This window comes from Pyrgilauda ruficollis, unplaced genomic scaffold (genome assembly GCF_017590135.1).
Source record: "Pyrgilauda ruficollis isolate IOZ18807 unplaced genomic scaffold, ASM1759013v1 scaffold91, whole genome shotgun sequence".
NCBI lineage: Eukaryota > Metazoa > Chordata > Aves > Passeriformes > Passeridae > Pyrgilauda > Pyrgilauda ruficollis.
Window position 1 is genome coordinate 1,453,196 of NW_024531155.1, and position 26,638 is coordinate 1,479,833.

The following is a 26,638-nucleotide window of genomic DNA, read 5'->3' on the forward strand; positions in this document are numbered from 1 at the left end:
CCTGGCTGGCGCCACGGAGAGGAGGGGAGGGAAGGAAGGGCGGCCCTCGCCAGGGACAGAAGGGAAGGAAGGGCGGCCCTCCTCACCATGGAGACCTAGAGCGCGGCCGGGCGTAGAGAGCGCAGCCTCCTGGGGCGGGTCGGAGCGCCCGAGCTCCCAGAGCCCGCCCTGCGAGTGGTGGCCCCGCTGCGAGGGGAGTTCCCGGGTCGGCACGGCGCCTTCCCGGGTCTGGCTGGCCTCTGCTGGGTAGGTGGTGACGGGCAGCAGCAACAGATAGACCGGCTGCTTCCCTTCTCAAGGAAAGGCGTTCCCATTCCCTTTCTCGACCGCGGTTTCGGCATTAGGAATGGAGCTCCAATATCGGATGCGGGGATTGATACAACGCGAAAGGTACCACGATAGAACGGTCTTGCTAGCCTTTACCTGTCCTGGGCAGCGTGTCTTCTGCACCTGGACCACTACGTGCTTTCATTCCCATCGGGAAGAACTGTCATTGTTTTTCGGGAGCCCATCACATCACTAAGGATACCACCCCCAATAACAATCGTGCCCACGGATTGCTCCCACACAAGGGGTGCCACGACACCTAGGTCTTGCTGGCCTCTACCTGCCCTGGGCAGCGCGTCATCTGCATCTGAAACACTGGGACTACGCGCTTTGCTTCCCGTGGGGAAGCGTTTCCAGGAGCCACCTCGGGAACTCGGGCTCCATGCGCAGCACCGAGCGCGTCCCAGGCCCGCTCCCACACCGGAGGAGCCGGGACACGGCGCTCCCGCCGGCCCCGCCCCGCCCACGGCGTCGTGTGAGGGGCGGCCCCGACCCCGGAGGGGGAGCGGGCGGGGCGGCGCGCGCGCACTGCGGCTTCTCCGCTGCGGCGACGGCTGTGGCTGTTCCCAGCGGCATCAGGTGGCAAAGGTGGGAGCTGCGGTTCTGCTGGGGCCATGAGGGGAGGAGAAGGAGGAGGAGGAAGGTCCAGGCTGGGCAGAAGCTCGGCTGGCTGAGGCGGCGTGTTCGCGCCGGGTGCGGGGCTGCCCGGCCGGGTGCCTCCCGCCGTGCGTGCGGGGCTCTCGCGTCGCGCCCGCGGCCGGAGAGCGGAGCCGGGCTGGGGATCCGGCGGGGCCCGTGCCGTGAGTAGGTGCCGCTGCTTTATTTCCGATACTAAACCGGTTTGTAGGCCTGGGGGCCACGGCCGCAATGTAGGGTTGTAAACCTGGTTGATTTTCATTATGTTTATTTATAATTGTTGCAGTTATAACTAATATAATTAATGTTGATTGAAAGCCCCACAAACAAGTCGTGGGGGGATGGCTACCGATTGGTTTTTCAAAGCGGCTTCATCCTCTGGTTGCTCTTGGTTTTCACGACGGTTTCCACCTAATATTTACACTTTACACTCCTTGTAAAGATGTGCTCATCTCCTTTAAGGAACAGCTTGTGGCCTTACCAGGTAACTTTGGAAAGTCTGGGCTTTCACAAAAATATATTAAAAAAATTTTTTTTTTAGATTGATTACGAATATATGTATAAAACTGCTAATATAGTTCTTTTGTTTGTCTTTACTTTTAATGAAATTATTTTTGACAATGAAAGTCTGTTAATTTTAACTAATGGGCTTAAAGCTGTGCACTGGAGGCAGGGTAAAAAAATAAGTTTATTAAAGTTGGCTTGAGAGAATAATCTGAAGGATCAAATGTACAGGTGAGCTAGTTAAAATAGGGTGCTGCTGTACGCTTACTATAATTATTAAATATTAATTAAACATTCGTAATTTTAATATTTAATGTTTACTCTTCCGTCTAATTAAAAAAAATAGGAAGCATAGTGAGAGGCTGGTGTTCAGATATATCTTGAGATCTTTAAAGGCCTTGGAAGAGCAAGGGTCCAGCCAAAGAAAATGAGAGCAGGGACAAGAGCTTGTAAATGAGTAGTAAAATGAGTAATGCAGTTAAGAAAATCAGGGAATCTTAGGTATGAAATTCCCTTCTGTTAAGAACAAGAAAAACAGTCTTAAGGATGTTGTAAAAATGCTGAAGTAGTCAGTGCAGCCTTTGTTCAGTATTCCTGGAAAGGCTGTAGTCAGATATTTGCTCAAACTGAATAAAATTATATGATTGGAATGCAATCAGAGTATTACTTCTTAAAAGAAAAAAAAAAAGAGAGAGAGAAAAGCCAGATGATCTCTGATCTCCTGAATGATTCTGAGGAGATGGTTTGGGAAGGGAATTTGTCAGTAAGTAGAGGACAAAATCAGTGTGCACACAGGAAATACTCTGTTGTGGCTTGTTGAGAGTAGTCTGGATTAAACTTTTTTTTTTTTCAGTAGCCAATGCACTTAATAAGGGGGGGGAATATGAGGAGTCTGCCTTGAGTTTTACAGGATTTCTACCATTGTTCAAGCTACTGAAGTATGCTCTAAAAATAATTATTTTTAAATATCTTTTTTTAAGAGCTTTTGAATCTGACTTGTAAATGACTCACTTTTTAACAGTGGTGTCATGAAATTGCTCCTGGAGAGTTCAGTCTTGAGTGTATTTTTACTGTTCCCTGCAATGTGGAATACAAAGTTGAAAGGATTGCAAGCACTGTACAGCTAAGGGTTGGAATTAAAAACCACCTTGAGAAGCTTGGTAGCAGGTTGGAAATCAGTGTAACTAAGCTCAGTTCACAGGAACTGAGGGAGGAAGAGAACACAGGAATAAAAAAATCAAAGGTCTGGTTAGTGGAAAGGGTGTCAGTGAACAGCAAACAGTATCCCAAAAACACTGGGCATTTATACTGCATATCAGCACTGTATGCATAGTAAAACCATTACTAATGGAGAATTATGTTGTTTCAACTACCCAGGTGTTGCTTTGTCACATTAACAAGTGTGAGTAAATATAAAGACAAGGGAAGTGATTACTCTGATGGAAAAGGGCATTAGCTCAAATGGTCTGGTTATGTTTTTTAAACAATAGTGCTGGATATTTAGACTCCACAAGAATGTTAGGTTTATTGAACTTTGTGAGGGGAGCTTGAAAGACATAGACACTCTAGAAAAGAAGAAACTTAGAGCAAATTTGATGAGTGCCTTCACATCAATAGAAGGGTTGCTGTGTAAAGGCCAGTGGTTAACAAGTCTTTGAGTTCTCTGTAGATCAAGAGATGCTTGTTTTTTGGTGGTGATACTTGATTTGGATGCTAAAGGAAAATCTTTAGCTTTTAGGTTGATGAAACCTGAAGCTGGGTGTCCAGAAATCTTTTGCTGGAGAAGTAAATGTCTGGACAGACATCTCTCAGGCACAGTCAGGTCTCTCAAGGGCCCTTACTGGTATGTATTTTAATAGTTCTGTGCATACAACATGGTGGAATTGCAAGTTTTAACAGGAGAAAACTGCTTTGGAATCTGCAAGTTTCCTTGAGCCTGGATTTTTATGGAGCTTTAGTAGGAAAGGCCCATGATGTATCCTTCAGTGTCTCGTCTTGGGTGTGTTGTGTGCTTACACAAGGGTTTGCTTCCAGGTGTGCAGCTTTTAAAGGTGTCTCCTGCTGGTACCCTGAGAGCAACCTGGCTGCTTTGGCTGGGGAAGGCAGACTGTCCAACCATTTAAATCCATTTCGCTCTCTTCATAAACTGTGCTTGCTAAAACATCTTCAATTGACTGCTACAGGGCTGGAATGTTTTCTGGAAAAGAGAGAACTTCCGTGAGAAAGATGAGGGATAAAGAGTTCAAGGAGGGGGGAAAAAGCTGCTGCTTTGTCTTGACCAAAGGATGTGCAAACCACAGAGGGCAAAATGACAAAATGAAAGTGTGGCCTTGATCATGTAATGAAGACGTTCATATATTCATGCTGTTAATAAGGAAACAGCAGCCTGTTAATGATCTTTGGAATAACTGAAGTGAAAAATCAGAGATGTTTCCAGCCAATGCTTCTAAAGATGCAGTGTGTCTTTCCATTTTTCAGCACATGTCAAGGAGAAGGCCGTGTTAAAATTTTTTTTTGTTTTTACACAGCCTAAAAAAAGCAAAGAAAAAATGTATTAGGTGACTTAAATTCCTTTTAGAGCTAAGTATTGATGTCTCATTTAAAATGAGGTACTTTCACTTCTGCTAGTAAAATGTCTGGAAGTGTTACTTGAGTGAGCTGGCCTGTTGCTACATCATTTTTCATTAGTACTTCTATCAGCTTTCAGGTTTTAAAGTTCTGAGAGTACTGGGGGCTTCAGCAAAGCTATCCAGAATGTATTGTTCTTGAGCAGGTCTTCTGTCATGAAAATCTGACTCATTTAGTTCAATCATTGAAAATTTTCAGTCTTTCTCATCACTAGTACACAATATATGGCTGATTTATTTGCCAGGAGTGGTTTGGAGTTGAAATTGTGAGGTTTGAGAATCTTTTCCTGTTAGATAAAAAGAAATAAACTCAGTTTAAAACAGTAGGGAACTTGAATGGTGTTTCTTGCTGTGTATTTCAGACCCCCAAAATGTAATGCCTCCAACTTTGGAGAACCAGTGCAATAGCAGTCTTGCATTATTAAGTTATTTAGAACTTTGCTCTGTGTGCTGAAGCTTATAAGAAAGCTCAACATCATTATCTTAAGGTATTCTGCATACTTTGAAAATTCTAGTAATGTTTTTCTAAAAGCATATATAATCAAGTTTGTGATGTAATCTGACTGAGCAATGCAATTTCTGCGGTTTACCTTATTTTGGTGGGTTTTGATGGGATGTTTGCATAGTCCTTGTGTCTTAAGGATGGGATTTGGAGTTTTTCAGTAATTTTCTCTTGAAGTCAATAGCGTGTCAAGACTTGCTGGTGATAATATTCAAAAGATGTTTTCTGTGATGTTTTTGAGATGTGATCACTTGAATTACAGGTGAACAAGTTAGCTTTATTTTGTGAGGTTGAAATTTCTCTATATATTTTTAGTGGTCAGAAGAACAGTATTTTTGGTGTCTCTGTAAATGTGAGAATTAAAATGAATGCAACTCAACCACTCTTAGTTGACTGTGACAAAAGTAAAAAAAAAACCTGCTCAGAGTTTGGATTAGAAGGTCATTTGAGCTTTAAAATTCACAAGTCTGGGATAATAGTCTCCCCAATGCTTAACAAACATAGACTGAATTTTGGTGCAGCATGGGGAGTGGACTAGATGAATTTTGAAGGTCCCTTCCACCACTTAAACCATTTTGTGATTCTGTGAAAAATGTTTGTTTTTCAAGTAGCTGTGAAGTAAATGTTTTGTAATTTTTTTCCAAGGTTTTTTTATTTAGATAACATTGGCATTAATATGTCTGTGAATATATATATGACATCTGTAGGATTATCTGTGTAGTGTCCAGCTGTCTCTTCTGAGAGAGTGGTGTTTGAACAAGGATTTTGTCTGAAGCCTTTTGTGACATTCGCTGTTTTGTCAGTATTTAGATTTTTCTACACGTGCAATTATTTCTTCAGATTTTGTTTATGGTAGTTGGGACTGGAGTCTTGTATATGAGAAAGCAGATAAAATATCTCTGTCAAGCCTTATGTTTGCAAAATTGAAAGAAAATACTCAAGGGCCAATAGAAAATGTTTGTTGCGCTAGAGAAGTCAGATTTCCTGTGGGACTTTTTAGCTGCAGAGTCACTAGTACATAGAAAATGTTGTGTTTGGCTGGTGTCAGTTCTGTAGTGGGTAAGGCATGGATCTTGTGGGTCCCAGCCTCTCAGTCCCTTATTTGCTGTCTGGGAGAGGCGCTGGAAGAGTTTTTCTGAGATTAGCAGAGCATGATGTGATGTCATGCATGTAAGCAAAGGATGGGAGGTCAGCTCTAATTCTCTGACTCTTTAGTGCTCTATGTTTAATTTTAAGCTTTAATTTAGTTATTTTCGTGGAACTTAGATTTCTTTGGAGTTTTTTAAAAAATATTTTAAGCTACTTCCTAGGAAATAGTCAAGTGCTCTGTACTTTACAAAACGCAGCTTAATTAAGTTGTCGTATATGTGGTGATAGTCTGGGAGTTGAGGCTGAGTGTGATTACTTGAACAATGCAAGTCACAAGTTAATGATTCCAGATGAAGTTGTAAAGTTCAGGAAATGGTCTGTGAATAAATGTGGCTATAACTAATTGCTACAAATTATACAGTTTGTTTAAACTCCCATTTCCTATTTTAGGGGAGAAGTATCTCTTGCTCTAGTTTCTGAATTTGTAGATTAAGAGAACTTTTAAGTGTATCTGTGGAAGAGAATGATGTTGCACTGCTAGCCTTTAAATTAACATTCTCAATCTTAATTTTTTAAAAAACAGAACTGTAATAACCAAATTCTGAAATCCTAACTCTATATGCATAAATTACAACGATGCAAGTAAAGTATGTCTTATGAATGTTGCAAGCATGTATTGAGTTCTTAAGGACACAAAATTTACACATATGTGGAACCCCTTACATATATTGCACATATATATGCTATATATTTATACCTATTACTTTATATATATGAATAAAATGTTCTACATACATGCAAAAATGCATGTGTGTGTATGTATAAACCACAAATTCTGCAGGCTATTATAAAAGTGTGAGGCCAAAGAATTAAACTGACTATGTGAACAAACAAAATCCTTTAATTTTCCCATCAAGCTAAAAATATGTCAACTAACTACTTGTTTTCTCTCACTAGAAATGACAACCCCAAACAAGACCCCACCTGGTGCTGATCCAAAGCAGTTAGAGAGGACTGGTACTGTTAGAGAAATAGGCTCACAAGCAGTTTGGTCTCTTTCATCCTGTAAGCCAGGTAAATCACAACAATGATGTAAAAAGTTGAACGCACATTTATGTTTTGGGAGGAAAACATCCGCAGCAGTAAAACTGCTGTAGTGTAGGCTGTAGTTACTACTAATAATGTTGGCCTTCTCTATATGTGCTACAATATGAAAGTTATAACTGTATCAGAAATCCTTCTATGAGGAACTATCTGATATGAACTAAACAGAACTCTAACTTTATTTTTTTTTTTTATTTACATGGTGAACAAACTAAGCCATGTGAGCAGAATCATACCCAGCACAGTGAAATTGTTTCTGTGCTTTGGCATTTTGTCTGGGTGTCTTCCATTTTTAACTAAGGATGACCGTGCAGCTGGGTGACCTAAATGTTCTGCCTGAGCTTTGAAACTTTGTGTGGGCTCAACTGTTACAGGGTGGCCCTAAAACCCTACAAGTAAAATGAACCTGTGGTCCTGAGGGGCAGTTAGTGATACCTGCTCAAAATATCTGAAAATATGTATTCTTTCCCTTTGGGGTGGTTGAATTCCTATTTCAGAAATATCTCTTGGGAATTGATCAACTGTCTTGCTGCAGCAAGGGTTAGTGATCCCTTTATGTCACAGTATTGTGCTCAGGCTGAATGACTTTGGTCTGAAATCCTGGAATATGTGAGAAAAAATATCTCGTGGTTTTGTTGCTGAAACAGGCTGAAGGAATTTTTTTTTATTGCAGATTAAACTTCAGCTGCTGTATTGGAACTGCAGCTAGTGTGGACAATCAATAAAAGGATGTGATTAGTAAAAGGATAATGAGGGGATAGAAAATACAAAGCTGGAGTTGCTTCTTCAAATGTGATAGCATTAACCTTTAGGAATACTGGTTTTGCCATCTATTGCCTGTTCTAGCTAGTACTTGAAAAAGCAAAAATATTTCAGGACATGACTTGAAAAGAAAATGTTACATTTGGCTAAAAATTTATAATGAATGGTCTCTGCTAATGATTTTTCTTTAGTTCAGCAGTTAAGTTACACAAGATGTGGAAAAGTCTAACTGTTAATTATTACTCTGACAACCAATGTGAATTACTACTTAACCACTTGAAATTCCCCACAGACCTCAACAGTATTGAATTTCTGCAGATTCCCCTGTTTCAGTTTCATGTCAGAAAAGCATAGGTCCACCTTGGATATCTGGAAATATTTCCTAATATGTTATAACTTGGGAGACATTAATTTGTAACAGTCGAAGAAGAGCTACATTTGTATCACAGAAATGGGATGTTCAAGATTATCACGTTTTCTTTTTCTTAGGGTTTGGAGTGGATCAGTTACGAGATGATAATCTAGAAACTTACTGGCAGTCAGATGGATCACAGCCTCATTTGGTGAACATTCAATTTAGGTATTAAAATATACTCCCTGTGGGTTAGGGTACTTTGTACTGTTCAATAAGATAGGAATTCTGGAAGTGCAAGAACTAACCCTGGGTAACTGGGTTAGTTCTGTTATCCAGCTGGTAAGAAGTCATATAGTATTTCAAAAAATGAGATTTTAAAATGTTCTGATCACTAAATGTCTAAATAAGTAACGAAAAGGAATGTTTAATGGTATGCCAGTTGTGACAGCATCACATTTACTCATGTAAGGTGACTTACGTCCTGATTTTGTGTCTTTGAGTGTCATTGGGAGGGTAGATGACTCCTATGTAACCTAACAAATGAGTTTGAGAAACCTTTTTATATTCCATCCTGTATAGGATGCTTTCAGTACTTTTTCTTTAACCGAACTTGAGATGTTTGTCCCCCTTTTTTATTTACTTGTTCGAGAAGGCCGTGGTCTAATAAGAGAGCCCATATTTGAAAAGCCTAACTTAAGCTTCATTATCTACAAGTGCTTATTTGGTATCTGTTTCTTGGTATACTGACATTTCTGAAGGCAGTAGAAGATAATGTTGAAAATCAACTCTGTGCATAATGTAATGTGGAAAATCACCTAGTTCTTCAACAGCAAGTTTCTTATAAATCACTAGGCACACATATTCATTTTCAGAACATTTAAATCCTTAGTTATTGCAAGCTAGCAACAAACTCATTCCGAATATTTTTCTTTATGATGCTTACATAGCTTGTGTTGCTTCTTGCAGAAGAAAAACAACAGTGAAGACCTTATGTATTTATGCAGACTACAAATCTGATGAAAGTTACACTCCAAGCAAGATCTCTGTCAGAGTAGGAAATAATTTTCATAATCTCCAGGAAATCCGGGTAGGTCAATGATGCTTTGCATTCTGTCTTAAAACAGTTCTCTCTTGTTAAGACATCTGATGTAATGAAGTGGTTTTTGGAGGTAAAATATGGCATTGTGCTTGAAGGGGGAAAATTGCTGGATTTATTTTGATGTTTGCTTTTTAGTTTTTATCTTGTAAATTTAGTAGATTGGTTTCTGTTATTTTTATAAGACTTTTTACCAAACACCATTATAATTGAATATGTTCATAAATTAAGTTTTACTTTTGAGTATTGTTTCTAATATTTTTCTTTTTAACACTCAACAGTCACTGAGATGCAAAAATTTTGGATGTGATGCGGTTTTTTAACAATATGAAGCAAAATCCAATTTTCAGTTCTTCAGATTGGCTGAAGATTTTGAATTGAGACAGAGTTGTCGTGTTTTGTTAGTGTTTTGTTTATAAAAAGATCAAATCCAGTATTTTTTATGGTGATGCTTCTAGTCAGAACTGTGATAAGATTTGAATTGCTTTAAGTGCTTGGTTTTGCTTACCTTTTGGTTAACAGTAAAAGCAGGTTTGAAATAATCCATGATCTTCGTAGATGTCCACCTTGGAAACTAATCGGCTTACTTATAAGCAGGTATCTTTGCTCATTCTGAGTCAGGGTAGCCTCATGTTTCAAATTCCTCTTCTCTGGAGCTCAGCAGTTACTGGCTGGTATTTTGGGAAGGTTTAATTTACCACCCTTATATGGCAGGTATTACAGTAACAGGATTGGGATGATGAGAAAAGGGTGGTGCTAAATGGAGGCTTGAATTTTTACTTCTGGGTTTTCATTTTTTTCACTTTGGATTGTTGGGACTGAAAACCAAAGTCCAAAGAAGTTGTAAGCAGAAAGCTGTAGATGCTATGGGAGTAAAAAATAGTGTAGTAGAGATGTCTGTTAGCATTATGTATCTATCTACATCCTTTCAATGATTTGTGATGTTCTCTCAGATTTTGACTTACACTTTTATCCTAAATCTTGAATGGAAAGCTCTTGATGTGATTTCTTTTTCTTTAATTTAATTAATTAAATATTCTTTTGGAAGAAATAAATCATCACGTTATTTTGATTTTCATCAGCTGTAAATTCGTTCCATCTTCCTAATTGTATGGTAGCCATTTGGGAGCTGCACAGTATCTGAGGAAGGGCAGCTGGATCCTTTCACCTGTTAGGCTGTGGGTCAGTTTTCCGAGTATCCACTAGATGTCATTGTTGTCCTTAGTGATCACATTGATTTTTGTACTTTTATCTGCCCTTTCAATAACTAAATGATTAGTCTCCTTTTTGTAGTCATGCTTGGTACAGCACTATACATCTTGCTGCCTAACTTAAGTTTTTCATACAGTGGTAAACTCCTGCTCTTGAGGGTATGTGTGTGATTAATGTATGAAAGATCTATAAAGCAATAAAATGTATAACAAGTGTGTTAGTTTTTTCCAGTGTCTCAGGCAGTATTTCTTTAGCTCTTTTCTTGCCAAACACGGGATTCTATGCATAATGTATGTAGTTAAAAATGGTGCTTCTATATGAAACAAGTTACTAGCATTTTTTATGGTACATGAATGTGACTATGATATGATGCATGACAGAGTAATTCTTATGCATAGCACATGCTCTTGCGCTTTTTTTACTTCCAAGCTGAGGAGAAAATATGGTCACACTTCTTATTAATGAGATACAATATTCTGGTGCTGTAAAATGCTTGTGACTGTCATCACCATGATGTTACATGTTGCTGTCAATTTTCTTATTTTCTAAACTGCTTGATACTGTTTCTTGAATTTTCCTTCAGTCTTGAAACTTTCTTCAGCTTCTCTGACACATGGGGAGGTTATTAAAGCAGTGTGAACTGTTATGAGCTCTTTACAGAAATCTGCTTAATTATACAGTGATTCCATTGGCTTCAGTACTGATTAACTGGGTGGAAAATCAGGCTAAAGCATTTTATATTTTTTTATGGATGCTTGCCCAACTCATAGTGTGTAATGAATGTGTTATCTTTCCTAATGGTCTAATTTTCAACACAATGCAATATGCTGTTGTGCTAAACTTTGTCACAAATATAAGATCAGCTTTAGTTTGTATGTAGGCATATCTTGTTTGGAACCTAAAATGAATTTACTTTCAGAATAAAAGATTTCTTCCCCCTCATTTGTACCCCATTGTAAGGGTGAGAACAGCCCTTGCAATCTGGCAGGATTATTCCCTTGCTCACTGCAGTTAAGGTGTGTGCACTCAGCCTTCTCCTATGGCACTTAAGTGTCATTGTATCACAGCTTGGAGAGCAAATATTTTCTCATTTGCAGTCATGGAGTTTTCCCACATGATGGTACAAACAGTATGGACGAACCAGATAGTCTGTAGAGACGTTTTTGGAACAGCATCCAGACTCCTCAGGATATGATTTAAGTTATTACACTTTTTCATGATGTGAAAATAACTCACTGCAAAGGATATGAGTGAAATGCTGTCTGTGAGAGATCTCTGGTCTTGTCAGGTGATGCTCACCTGTTTATTGCATTTGTATCCAAAACATTTAGATGTTCAGCAATTCATTTTGCTGTAAGGAGATTAAGTGTTTTGATGCTAAGTGCAGGTGATATTTCAGGGTATAGTCACAATCCATATATAATATATATACACACACCTTGTAGTTAACCATGTTTTCTGCTGTCAGCCTATAAAGTAGGATCTTAACATAGACTCAGGTGAAAGCCCTTTAATCTTAATACATCTTTGTTGCAGCAGTATGAGGCCTTTGTTTTCGGGGTTTTTTTTTTGGAGTTTTTGTTTGTTTGTTTGTTTGCTTTTCCCTTGGACTGCTCTCTGGTTTATTTTCAGTTTCTCTTCTATCCCTTTTGGCCTTGCCTGGTGTTTTGTAACAGGGTGCAAGCACAGCAGCCTCCCTGGTGGCAGGGGGCTGTGGCTGAGCACCACGGACAGGGCTCCTTCTTTACTGTTTGAAGAGATTATGCACTAGAGAGGGGAATTACCAACTGGAGGAATGCCCAAGCTGGGAGGCTTTTCCAAGAGGTAGTTAAGGAAGTGACCCCACTGTAATGCCTTTACTCCTCTGTAGTGAAGAAGTTGGACTTGGCCAGACATTTTCTGAAATCCAGCAGTGAGCAATCTTCACCTGTTTTCTGTACGTGGAGTAGACTTAGATCCCAAGGAGTGAGGACATGCTGGCTCGTCATAGGGCTGTTGCGAGGTAATCAACCAAGAAAATGTATTCTTGTGAGTCTCTAGTCAAACATCTCTAAGGTGCATTTTAAACTGCTTTCCACTGAACATGGAGTACTGAGTTGTTACTCCTTTAGATTCCTGACTAAGCTTCAGGTACTTCGGCTAGAAACCATTCCTCTGTGTTCTGTGTTCCATTCAAGAAAAAAGGCATTTCTGACCCCTAATTATTCCTTGGGTTCAGAATGTCAATTAAAAATAGTCAGTCTGCTTTCTGCAAACTACTCTTGATGACTGAAAAGACTGAGTAAACTTTAGTTTTATTGAATTTCAGTCTTTCCTGTCTGTCTCTAGGATGTTCTGTAAACACAATCATCACACCAGTTGTTAATTTTGATTGTTATCTTGCTGTTAATGATGGCCGAGTATGGATTTGTTTCATCAGGATGCACACAGATGCACTGCTCCGTACATCTAAAGTTTACTGGTAGTGGAAATCTGCAAAGCAGGGGAGTAGAATGCTCCACTGGCATTGGTTACTTATTAAGCCTTGTCATGGGTAGGAATCAAATTTCAGAAAAAAGGTTATTTCCATTTATACTCTGTACAAATTTCCACCTTCCAGCAGAGGATATTTTGTGAATCCCCAGCTGAGATGTTCATATGAACTCATCTTTACAAAAAGAAGGCAAATTAAATGATGTAACATCACTGTTCCTTGCCAATATCATCATCACTGTAGGTGATATGACCTTTTCATCGTGCATATGTTTATGGAAATAACTAATATATGCTTCAAACTGTGGAAATTATGAACAGGATTACAATTTTCTTGCCCTTTGATACTGTAGAATGGTAAGACATCAGAGCAGAGCTTACTGTGCAGTCATGAGAAGTGCAGGTATTGAAATAGCCTTTTATGCATATGAAGTGTGTGTATACAAATAGGGAGGCCCACTTTAGAGCTAGTAGAACAATGGACAATTATTTTGGCCCACACACTATAAAATTGTTAAGCATTTTTATCTTGTTATGAAGTAATATTTTAAGAGAAATAAGCATCTCTTCTCTAGAGGAAAACTAAACATGGTTTTTCTGCTGTGGTACATGTTGCATACAAAAGATATTTTTTCTTTTGTGTCTGAGCATTCAGAAACAAATCTATGAAGGAACCTTTTCTTGCCCCAGAAGGGCTCAATTAGGCAAGGGTACCTTAAAGAGGCCCTGTATTTTTAATTCTGTCAGTCTGACTTTACTCTCTGAAGCAGAGGACAAGCCATGTGAAACAATGTGGCAACAGCTCTATGGAAGGCAGGAAGTTGATGAAGTACAGAGCTTTCCTCAAGGGAGCTCAAGTACAGAGAGCCTAGGAACTGGTGGAAGCACTGAGTGTTACATATGTGTGAAAACCTCTCTTGCACTTACAGCCTTTTTCATGATTATTCATTTAAATTCCACTATAGAAAAGAAATTGGAAAATCAACACCCTCACAGTAAAGAATTTCTTGCTAATATCTAATCTAAACCTTAGTTTTAGACCATTCCCCCTTGTCCTATCATTACATGCCCTTGTAAAATGTCTCTGTTCCTCTTTTTTGTAGGCTCCCTTAGGTACTGGAAGGCCACAATTAGGTCATACCACCACCTTCTCTTCCTGTAGCAAGTGTTTGATTACCTCGTTTCATCTCTTTTCTGTGCATGAAGTTCTCGTAGGAGGATTTACAAAGATTTCCCCCAAATCTTTGTTTTTTAAATATTTTACTTCTGTAAAAATCTTTCTGGTACTATTGGCTTAAACATTCAGATTTTTAAAACTGTGTGTTATCAGTGCAAAGTAAGTAAACTGTCCTCCAGCATGATGGGGGAGTTTTTAATTGGCTTTAATGCAGCTTTCGCTATTGTATTCTAATTACAATACTTTAAACAAATTCTCTGGTGGACATGAGCAGGTTGCACATAGTGCCCTGTGTGTGAGGGGAAGGAGCCAGACGCTTAGACTTTTTATATTGAAAACCAACTGCAAATTCTGGTGAACATATTCTCTAGCACTCTTTTGAAGTATGTAGTATAATACTACTGTTGTAGAGTAGTAATTGTATTAGTTAGGGGAAAAACTGCTGATTTTCCTTGATAGTTTCTTACCTTCTCTATATACCTGAAAGATTTATGCAGGGAAGTCTTCAAAAATGGAGATCAGTGTACTGACAGGCCAACTGCTTTACCATTCCTAATGAGTATAAATGAAAGATCTCTTTTTCACAAGAAGATACTGTTACAAAGGGAACCTGTATGGTGAAGGGAACACATGTATATGTTAATAAAAGTTCTGTGAGAGTAGGGTCTGTCATTTTTCCTCTTTGCACATTTTGCCACTGGCATGGCCATGCTGCTCATGTACAAAAGTTCTAGCTGGAGCTGTGGAATAGTCTTCTTTTTTCTCCTAATTTTATTTTTAACTCTACCAACTTCTGCAGCTGATTTATGCACACACACATACACATGCACAAATTGTGCTTCTGGCTTTTGTGAAAGCACTTTTTGTAGCCTTTAGCCCTTAGTGCTACATATAACTTGTTTCTTTTAAACCATGGCTTTTTCTTTTTAATGCCAGCAGATATGCTGATCTTTCTTCCTTTGATAACATTACCAAATTTTTAAAGCTCTTAGAGTGATCAGTCAAATTTCTGTGTTCTTTAGCTTCTAGGAATTGGTCCAAATATGTATATTGATGATATGTAGATATGATCATAGATTATATCTATTTAAAACCCTAGCCCCCATACCCTTCACTGCCTGAAATTTCCAAGTTGTAATCAAACTTATGTGCTATCAGGCCGAGGGAAGAAAAGCATGTTTTCCTTTTACATGCTCAGAATGTAGTGAAAATCCCAGTGGACAGTCGTGTTTACAAGGGTAACTGTCTGCATTCAATTGTGGGTTATAAAAGTGCTTGCTTGAATAAATACACAGAGCTATCAGACAGAACAACCAATAGTTCGTTAGACTAATTGACCTTGTCAGTAGAATAGAAACATTTGCAAATAAAATTACCATTGCCAGCAAAGTTGCAACTGAAAACCCCTGAAGAAACTGTGTATATCCTCTAACTATCTTGGAATGCAATGATTCAGGCAGCAGACATGTGCAGCGGGAGGGGGCAGGAGGGGGGAATCATTAACCAAGAGAGTTGTACATACCAGCAGTTTTCAGTGGGCTCCTTTTGCAGTGTGAGGCTGTATGCATTCCTCAAGTCATTAAGTAGCTCACTTTCCATATTCAGAGTTATGCTTTCTACCAGTTGTTACTACTTTTACCATCCCTTGGGTCCCCCTGTATAATTTGTTTTGCTGGTCTGCTTTTATTATAATGCAGCCTTTTCAGAAAAGGCAAAGGTGTTTGGCTGGTAACTACAGCATGTTGTAATGAGGGTGGAGTGTGTTTGTCATTCTGCAGCAATGGTTGACTTCCATGAATGCCAGTGTCTGTAACCACACAGGCTGTGGCAGTTTATCTTTTTGAATATATTTGGATTGCATAACAGTGGAAAAGAATGGCAATAAATATTAGAATATCTGATCTTCCAATAAAAAGCACGATGGAACCATTTTTTTTACTTTACCCAGTGATGAGTCATGTATCTTCCCATTGAAAAAAGGAAAATATTTCACTCCAGAAATAAGTCTTCACAAGTGAATTAGTCATATATCAGACATTTCCTTTTAAAAGTTTGGATAATGTCACACAGGTGGAAGTAGTATTAAAAAAAAAAAACAGTGAAAGACACAATGGGCTTCACTGTGTACTATAAAAACATGATTTTATTTTGGTTAGAAAACAAAACAGGAAAAATGGCATTTGGAAAATAAAGTCTGAAAAATGGTCTAGTTAGCTGCTAAATAAACTTCAGAGATGGAGGTTTAAAAAAACCCACCAAGATTTGTAAAAGGAGGCGTGGGGGAATAGTGTATTTCACCTTAAGTAAGGGACAATGTGTAATAAGGGATTTTGTGGTTTTACAGCTCGGTGCATGTGTTTGAAAGCTGTTCTCTCAGCAACGTGGGTGGCAGGTTATGCTACCATATAATGTATTGTAGTTGGCTCTCCACACTTGTCAGGGTTAGCGTTCAACCATTCGGAAAATTTTCCCATTGTTCTATCATGTGAACCAAGACTAGTGTTGAATTCCCAATAACCTTCTGCAGGAAAAAGAGGTTTAATTAGAAAGTTTGGAATTTGATTACTTCTGTTATTGTCTTAATGCACTTCTCTCTAATTTAGGTGCTTATCTGCAAATGCAATCAATTTTTGCTCAGGAAGATGAAAAACAAACTTAACTCTGTACTGCAGTTGCTTCCACAATTTAAAAAGAAAACTTGTATACTCAATTTTGTCTTTCTTCAGCATTAACACTCTATTTCCATCTTAAACATGTTTGCTTTAGATGGATCATAGCTTTTGGCAGCTACTGCATTTTTAGCAAATAATACTGTTTCTAGTAAGAGTTGAAAAAAAAAACAAAACTTTGTGTGAGGTCCTTGTAAACTGAACCTTGGGAACGTTATGTTATTTCTGTATTATCCCTTCTTTTGTGCTTCTTCTCTATTTGTGTCATGGTTATAAATTACATCGTTTGAACTAGAGAATTAAAACCATTTCATTTTGTGATTCCTGTAATTTTAAAAAATAGAATGTTTGTTTTATGTGTATTTTTTTTTAATTTTTACCTGTTATTTCAGAGGCTGGCACACAGAGAAACAAGCAGTTATGGTATTGAAATTCCATTGTGCCAGCACCTCCAGGGCATAATCCAAAAAAACCAGAAAAATCGCCTGCTGGGTTGTATGCAGTAAGCTTGTGTGAACATCAGTGTCTGCTGTTCACACATCATTTTTTACTGGAAGTTCCTGTTGGAATAAAGGTTCTATGTTTGGAGAGTGCACTGGGATACTTGTTGGTCAATGGTTTTTCAAAGTTTGTAGGGATTTCTAATTGCAGTTTACCAGTGTAGGCTCACTAGATAATTCTTGCAGATAATCATGAATGTTTCAGAAGTAAGAGAAGCAAGCAGGGATTTAGCAACATAAAAACCGTAGCAAGAAAGATCTGGGTGCTCTTCTCTTCATTTAAGCAGTCTCTCTGAGACTGAACATGGGAGTGAGGAATAAGGTGGGTGGATGGAGGGGGAGGTGACAGCATGACAGAAGACACTCATGTAGTTGGTATCCCTACTTCAATATTTAACCCCTTCCCTTCCTTCCTCCTCCTTTTTTGATGCAAATATGGTGTCTAGTTAACATTTTAAAACATCCAAGTGCCTCCAGCATTACAGCTTATGGTGGGTGTCAGTGTGACGCTTATCTAGAACATCTTCATGGTGCTCAGTCACGTGAACCCCCTCAGCTGATCAGAATTAATTTGAACTGTGGTTTACAAAACATGTGATACTGTGCACTTGCAAACTGGAGCATGTAGCAACATCTACTTTATCTCTTGTGTTTGATCTCTCTGCACTTGGACAGAAGGATGGACACCCTGCTAGGCAAACTGTTTAATGAAGCTTTTTACTTGGGTGTTTGAAGGAGTTCCTGGTCACATAAGGTTTCAAGGTTTGAACTAGGGAAAATGAAAATCTTTGTTGGCTGGCTGTATCATTTATTGGGTTTTGGTGATGTGGCCTCTAGACATCTGACCTTGCAGTTACTTAGCAGAGCAAGGAGGTGGGTACCATTGAAGAAAGTGTGTGAAACAAAGGATGCTTCTTTGATCTCAAGAAGGCAGCATGTTAGGAAGGAGATCTTGGAAAAGTGGAGCAGACCTGTATTTGGAAGAGAAATTATATTTTTCTGTAGTAAAGGGCCCTGCATACTGCATTGGAATTGTTAAATAAAGAACTGTTTCTGGATCTCATTTTTCTTCTTCTACCCTACCACATTCTATAAACATGCTCTTTCCCATTCTATAAGTTGCCTAGGCCTGAGTAATCCAAAATGATCTCCTCTGGTTTTGGATTCCAAATGTGAAAACGTTGTGGGAGTCACACCACCATCTTTTGCTTAAAGGATGTAAAAAACATCCTTAAAGTTGTGTCAAACCTGACAGTAAGATGCTGCTCACTCATTCCTGCTTTCCTCATTCTGGAGAGGTTGCTCACCACTGGGAAACTTCTTGCCTTTAAGCAATTTTTTTTCTGCACTGTGAAATACGATTGGGAGGATAAAGTCAGTGAATTATAAACAATCATCTTTGATTTACCTGATTGTCTTCATAGACTTAACTGTGAAGAGTAATCCTTGGAGGGAGCACTAGATCTTTTCAAAAATTAAGAAGTGCTAAACACATGCAGTAAGGTCAAACCCAAGACTGGTTCTGATCCCTCTGGGTGCTGCTACTAACATAGTATTAAAATCCTCCAAAGAGTAAAGCTAGCAGTCAACATTTAATTTGGTTTAAGCATAAGAAAAGATATGAAAGGAATCAGAATTTTCTTGGATACCTAAGAAACTTTTATGCTGTCATCCCAACTGGTGCTGGTCAGCTGGCACAGCACACCTCATTTTCTGTTTCACTTGAACAACTTGTAGGCACCAGCAGCTGGAAACCTCCTGTGACTGTGTTCACCACCCTGTGCCAAACCAGGAGTTTGGCAGCTGGGTGAAGGCAGGAAGTGGCTCCAATTTAGAAGAAATTAGGAGCCAGTTTGCCCATCACTTATTATTCTCTGTACGTGTGGCTTTCATGTTATAATACCTTTATTTGCATCCGTACAAATGCAGTCACACTTGGCTATTTCTAGTACATGCTGCCTTGTGGCAAAGTTATCAGGTATTGCTATTAATTAGGATTAAAAAAACCCCAAAACAAATCCATTAAATGCACTGGATGTGCCATGATTTGTCAGGTCAGCACTAAAAAGAAACAACCAAAAATTTCCATAAATTCAGGTAGAAATAAAGGAACAAGTGTATTCTGTCTAGGTATATGGGGGGATTTTATAATTACCATCAGCCTTTTTTTTTTTTTTTTTTTTTTGAAGCCTAACATTCTAGTGGAAAGCTGACATTATTCAGTGTCACTAGGAAAGTAGTTCTGAAAGGAATTCTGTTGATGTGGTAAATTAAAGCAATCCTCAGTGTTCAGAAGAAAATGCTACCTGGCAGGTGGTAGAGATCTAGAACAAATCCAGGGTTCTGGACTGTAAGACTCAGCTGCTTCAGAGCTGCCACCACGGTAGTTCTTTCCAGAGGGAGATCATGCTCCTGGGATTACTGTGATGTTATTTTGGTCAGGGATCACATGTCTGTGTGTAGCTTTGATGAGAACACTGCTACACAGGGTCTACATTCAATTCTTTGCTAAGTTTTATTGGGTGGGAAGGGATTGAATGTGGTGTTATCCTGTTCCTTATCTCAAGTAGTGCGTGGAAATGTTTCTATAGATATGAAGTATAAATTTATTTCTTTCTGAGGGCTGTTCTCTGTCTTAATCTGTCATAAGATAACCGAGATCATGTGTTTGAATCGGAAAAACCTTTGCCAGGCTTTTTCCATTTTCCGTGCGAACACACAGGAGAGGGTGGAGTGAGAATAATAATGTATCATATGTGTCTGGCTTGAGGGCCTGTACTCTCTAGCTGTCTTCATCCAATTCCTAAAGTAGGTTTATCTAACAGTCCTATTTTATTTCAGAATGAATTCTGGAGTGTTTTATGTCTCACGTCAAAGGAATGTTATCAAATACAGTTTTTATTTAAGCTTTTTATGAATGCTGTTTTCAGTCACAGATTAGAGTGAATCATGTGGCATAGCCCCTAATACGTCTTTCTAAATTATTATTTAAATTATTATTTAAATTATTGTTTATCTCTGTATTTGTCAGAGATCAAATTCAACTGTGAGTATGAAGGATATTTTGGATTATTTTTACTAACAAATGCAGAAAACTCTGATTTGTTTCTCTTAGTTGAGATTAATCTGTTACTTAGCAAGGTAAAAATCAAATCATGTTTTATTTTTTCATTGTTTCAAAAAAAAGTTGCAATTCAGTATCAGAAGAAACGATGTCGTAAAATTTTGAAGCAGACTTCCCTCTCCTTGACCAGGTCTCTGTTGTGATTATGATGGTCACCATTTGCAATAGAGGTTTTCATAAATCAGCTTTTGGTAAATCTGGCACTGCTGGGGTAGGAACTTCTATTGTGGAATTACTGGGCTTTCTTCTATTTCTTTATACTGTCATGAGGAGTTAAAAGATTTACTTGCATAGCAGAAATAAATTAAGCAGGAGGGCATATGTAGCCACAGTAGATGTACAGCAAGTCACATAGATTTGCAATCCAATTCCATCTGCTTGTTGTTGACTGCACTTTGCTAAGCAGTAAGATGACACCCCACAGTAGCTCTAGAGGACATAGCAGGCCTGCTGGTAAACAAGTTTTTAATTAACTTATTCTCATGCTTTGTTTTCCACTGCCCCCTCATTTTTCAGGAGCCTACTTAGGATGTAATTTTATTTTGATTCTTACACAAGTGATGGTGAAGAGCTCGTTTTCTTGGTCTGTAGGATGTAGCACTAAGGCTAATCCAGATGCTGTTTGTAGCAGAAATGCCGTTGCAGCAAGGGACAGTTCATAGCACCACTGAATACCTTTTTAAATTGTATATTTTTTGAGTGAGTGGTAACTTGAGGGACCTTTGACTCCCAGAAAAAAAGTCTAGAAATAAAATTGATGTAGATGAGAAGAAGCAGAGTCTCAAGTCTGACCTCCACATAAAACAAGAGATAAAAGCCTTGTGGGTTTTCTTTGGACACGCCTTCTTATTGATTTGTAAGAAAATACAAGCAAAAATAAAAGCTCTGCTGCATTTGTTCCAGTACATTAAAGAAATTCTGTTGAGATGTAAAATTAAATGCTTCCATTGGGCAACAGTTCTGATTCCAGCTTTGCAGATTTATGGAAGTGTATTCTGGCTCACATAAAACTATCCAGCTGAACCTCTGACAGATATATTTCTTCTCTTTTAAAGTTCATTTGTATGAAAATATATCTCCAGTGACACATGTTTATGAATTTGAGATCTTTCTGAGATGAGACTCTGCATTGCATTTTAACTTTGCACAAAATAGTTTTCACAACGGTCTTTTGGATTTGTTTCCAATGAGTAAATATTCCTCAAGCTAAGCATTACGCTCTGGATCCTGTGAAATGCTACTCTGCATTTGCTTATTGTGTGCTACAACACACTTGAGTAATATTGAAGTTTTATCAGGTTTTACCCTACTTTGCCTTTACTGGGTATCCATGGAGTCCTTATCCAGACACAGAAATGTTTGCATGCTGTACTTCTGCAGGATTTGTGGACTATTTACGGAGATTTTAAATTCCTTAATTTTTGGGAAAGGTAACCCTCTGTAATTCTCAGAAACAAGCCACTCCTTTGAAAGCAGGAGAAATGCTTTCTCTTAATCCCAGTGCTTTTTGTGTCTTAAATCAACAACTTGTCCTCTTGCTAGTAAAGAATGAGTAGGGTTTTTTTAATTTGGTAGCACCAAACAAATTTGGTATAATTTGTTCCAGTCTTTTCCTGACAAATGAAGTTGCTCAGGAACTACAGTCTTGTGTAACAGGTGAAAAGTTAGAGCCATGCAGTTTTATGAGCTTGTCTTCTAGCAGATCAGAAATCTAGTTCTCTTCAATGTGTAGTAATAGCCCTTCTCAGTGAGAGGAATGAGATTTTTTTTGGTTTTTATGTACTTTCTTCCCCTCACCTATAAAGAGTGCTTGAGAGCTAGCAGCTGGCTGCTACTACTATGGACTTTCTTTAAATATCATGATATTATTATTTTTTTTTGCATTTGTTCATTTCCCATATTAATTTTCTGCATTCTCTGGGATGCAAAGTGCACGGCATGAAATGTGGTCACTAGGTTATTGCCGCTAAGTTATTTGAGATGGTTTGATAGAGAATTAACTCAGTGTGGCTGGTTTTTAGGGACTTAAATCTTTAATATTCCTTGCACAATTTTTTTTTTTTTTCAAATACCTGCTTTGTATAATTTAACTGTAGCTATGTCTAGACATATTTCCTGGATATGGCTAAACAATTTTCAAGGTAAATTATGACCTGGGTTTTTTTTTTTTTTTTTGCACTTTCACACAAACATAGTATCATTCCATTATGTATGTAGGAGAAATGGGAACTGCAGACATCTGCAATACAGTTTTCATTGAATTTGCAAATTTCTGCCCCTTTGTAAAATTAGTTATTTCCCAGAAATGTTTTCCAGCCTTAACTTCCATTTTCAAACAATTTATGCAGTGCACCCATAGTATACATTTATATTATTCCTGCTTGTACCCAGCAGTTATAGTTTGAAAAAAATCATAGGACTTCTCCCTTTATGCTTTGCCATCTTCTAGGTTTTAATGTGTTCATTTTATTTGCCTTAAGGTCCTCTTGTATACTGCCATTGTTCAAAGCAGTTGTTTCTTGCTCATAGAAAATTCTGTCTACACTCCCTTTCTTGGAAGATTCTGTAGTGTTAACCATAAAATCATTTAAGTAGGAAAAGACCTCTAAGATCATCAAGTTCAGCGCGTTCTGTTGCCTTTCATAAAAGGCAGCTGCTTTGTCCCATTCTTCAGTCAGCAGTTCCATTTGTAATGCAAATTCACCTGAGCGTCAGAATAGTTTTTTAAATATATGTTCAGACTTCGCAGTAGAATGTTCCACTACCCCAGTTGAATCTGTTTCTGGTCCCTTTGTGTAGCAGTCTCTTCTTTCATTGCTGGTTTCCCCTGCCTCTCTTCAGTAGATGAAGTGCTACTCTCTTCCCTGAGAGCAGCCTGACTCACCTGGAAGTTGTAGGAGGTGATGTCTTTCCTTTGGGTGGATGCTGCTCTGAAGGGAAGGACTAAGATTTTGCTATCTCAGTACAGGGAAATCTTAGAGCTTTTCAGTGTTTGGGGGGTGAGAATTCAAATTTATGACTAAGATACAAACTTAAATAAAAGTGCTAGTAATGTATTAATAAAAGTGCTAGTAATGTATTGTCCTAAGTAATTTTTAAAAACTGTGTCCCCGATATCTGTTGTTATGAAAACCTTAGTCCACATACTTAACCAGATGGGGTTTTTTTTGATACTTTTGTCACTATTTTGTGTTATGACTAAAAACTTCTGAATGCAGATGGTACTATTTGTTTGAGTGAACATGGAAAGTTGTAGTGGCTTTTGTTATGTTTGACAGCTGTTTTTTTTTCTCAAGCTTCTGATCAGGTAAAAGTTACTGAGTTACTGGGTTCAAAAGCAGGTTGGTCATCATCTGCCAGATTCCTACTCAGAAGTATCCCTACACAGTTACCTTGTACACATGGGAACTTCTCCTTAGTTACTTACTTGTCTGTAAAATGAAGAAATATTGCAGTGAGATAAACTTCGATTTGAAGTGCTTCCCTAAGAGTATAAAACATTTGTTTTCACTAAAGGAGATTTGCAATTGTTTGTAAATGTGCAATATGCAGCGTTGGCTATTTATTTTATAGTAATTTTTGGTTGGTTTTTGGTTTTTTAAATGTACTGTTTCTTTTCTCACATCTGCATCTATAATACTCTTAAGCTACTGATAATTTGAGTTGTAAAGTACCCTGGTTTTAAAAAAAATATTTAAAAAGTCCCTCATTCTTCTTTCATAATGCTGGAACTTTGAAAAGACATGCAGCAAACTATGGATTTTCTGCCATTCATTTTTAAGTCCAGAGTGTCCAAATGCAGTCTGTTCCAGTATGTCTGCAACTAAAACTTTACCCAACCTAGGTACCAGAAACAGACAAACTGAGGCAGAAAGCTTGTTTTGGGCAGCATTACCTGTTTTTTGATACTGTCAGCCAATAATTTTTTTGTAGGTTTTTCATCTTCAGTGTACTGTCTGCCAAGCTCAGGGGAGGTAACAGGTTCATACTGGAGTCACGTTCCTGTAGATGTGAAGGATTTCCCCTGATACCAGGAATCTTCTCAGAGTTGCAGTGCCCTTGCAAAGGTATGGCATTCCTGTGGATTGTGGCAGCTGTGCAGTGAGATTAGGTCCCTGCAGAAGAGTAGTGCTGTATTGTGTTAGCAGGGAGACCCCAACGTCGAAGGGAAGAATGATGAGGAGGATTACATTAATATCAGAAGGCTAATTAATTACTTTATTATACTATATTATTCTATACTATATTACACTACATTACTATATTGCACTACACACTGCATTACTATAGTCTATTACTTTATTATACTATATTATTCTATACTATATTACACCACATCTAAACTGAAAGTGCACAAGCACTCAACTGCTGACAAAATCTTGTGACTGTCTGCTGACCAACAGTCTGGACACGTGCTTGGCCCTGATAGGCCAAGGAAACAAAACACCATCACTTTGGGTAAACAATCTCCATATTGCATTCTACTTTGGCACAACACAGGAGCAGCAAATGAGATAAGAATTGTTTTTTCTTTCTCTGAGGTTCCTTGCTGCGATTCCCAGAAAATATTCTTGGGAAGTTGTGCCTTGCTTTTCTCTGTGAAGAGAAATGCTACCACAATACTGCACTTAGGATGTATTTGCCTTCCCTTCCTCCATTCTTGATTGCTTCTTAAATGAGTTATGATACCCATTTTTCTTTAAATCAGAGATCCAAAATTTCACAGCTGTTGTGGCTGATTTCAATTGGAGTCAGTATTCCTTCTGGAGGAGCAGATTCCTGTTAAGATGGAATCTCTTTTAGCTGATACCTAAACTAAACTTAGATAGTTTACTACTGTGAGTAGGTTTGCTTTGGAGTTTTAGGCCTTAATTCCATACTTGCACATATGAAACACCATTCCAGACTGCATTGCCATTCTGTATTTGCTGGTTGGATCATTCTGCTTTTCAAAGGGACCAGGAGAAGGTTCTTTATTTTTTCCTGAAGTTCCAGTGGATGACTGCCACTTAAAGCATACACAGCATAGCAATCCTTCTCTAACAAGTTTTAATTTGTGGGTGTGTCCAGCACAAAGTGTTATGTGAAAGTTCAAATGACCTCACTTAACAATAGGACTTCAAAAATGTGAGACTGAAAAGCAGACTGTCCAAGACTATTCAACATTTTTGTCCTTCTCTGAAGCAATATATGCCTCTTGAAGTATGTATTTTTGTAATAAATGTTGAGCTCCTATCTCTTGTTCTTCACAGAACATACTAAAAAAAAAGTGCATATGACACAGCAAATGGGAGAACAGTGTTTCTTTCAGAGAGACTTTCCTGGTAAACAGTCTGTGACAAATTCCTGATGGTTTATGCAGGTAAATTTTCTAGAATGAAGAGCTGTTTTCAGCCACATTCTAGAGAATGAGGTATTCAAAGACTGTTGTCCATTTTTTTTTCCTTCCTTTTGCTTTTTTTTCCTGCCACCCGGAGTCAAGCAGGCAATATTTTCTGAAATTGCAATTGAATCAGACAGTTGTGGCTGACAATTTCACAGAGGTTGAGCATTTGGCAGGCTATTTATTTGTCTGTCAGGCTGGATGTACCTGACTATGCAGGTGCTGTGAGCAGATGCAGAGGTGGGACTGTGATGGGCAGGGTGGTGGTTGTTTAAGTACCACGGACAGGGGCCCCTCCACACGTGTCCAGGCCATCCATGACTTCATCTGTCAGGAGTTTTATATGTGGGCAGTTCAGCACAGACTTGACCCTTTTGCAGGCATCATTATGTGGGATTCTTCATCACTTGGTGCTTTTGAAAGAGCTGCTTTCCTGTGAATCCATGTCCTAAAGCTCTTGGTATTCCGCAGTGTGTGCCCCTGTACACCATTTCCCCCATTTGACTGTAGGCATATGTGTGCTCTTACTCACCAAAGGCTCTCACTCATCATGTCTAAAACTTGATTGTTGTCCTCTTATGTGTTCTTCATCTGACTTCAGCAGAATTCAAAGACAGCCTATGAGAGCATTCATAAAGCTGACTTTCCCTGTTAACCATTCCATGGATTAAATCTCAGCTCTTCCTGACTTTATTCCTGTTGTAATATTGAAATTCTGCCTGCATCAACTGTGTGCATCTTAGAAGATACTGTGTTGGTTTCTTGGCAGAACCAAATAAGAGTGTTCCTTTTTAACTGTATGGGGAAATGATAATCAGGACACCCAATTCTAAAGAATATCAAAATGGACCAGTCACTGAGACCATTTCATGAATTTGCTGGTGAGTCATTCTGCCAAATGAAGTTTAGGTTGCATCATACATGGCTTAATTGGCATCATCTGCTCCCTTCAGAAAGCAGAATTGGGACACAACCCACTGATGTTGTCCAACATATTTGTGCTGCTCAGGTAATCCAAACAGGAAATTTAGAAAGGCATTATAACACTCTGTATTTGAGCATCCTTGACCCATCAAGGATTTGCTTTTCTAGATTTACT

The 26,638-nt window shown here is 38.5% G+C and overlaps 1 protein-coding gene across 7 annotated transcripts in view; it reads left to right on the forward strand.

The window, feature by feature from the left end:
• The window catches only part of ANAPC10 (anaphase promoting complex subunit 10), a 33,601-nt gene that overhangs the window by 326 nt on the left and 6,637 nt on the right, over positions 1–26,638 (forward strand). The window contains exons 1-5 of one of the 7 annotated variants that reach the window (XM_041489246.1): positions 924–1,131; positions 3,199–3,310; positions 6,643–6,759; positions 8,041–8,131; positions 8,873–8,993. In XM_041489246.1, the coding sequence (XP_041345180.1) occupies positions 6,645–6,759; positions 8,041–8,131; positions 8,873–8,993 (327 nt within the window). In that variant the 5' untranslated portion in view covers positions 924–1,131; positions 3,199–3,310; positions 6,643–6,644. The other 6 variants (XM_041489249.1, XM_041489247.1, XM_041489244.1 and 3 more) reach the window with 6 other exon arrangements.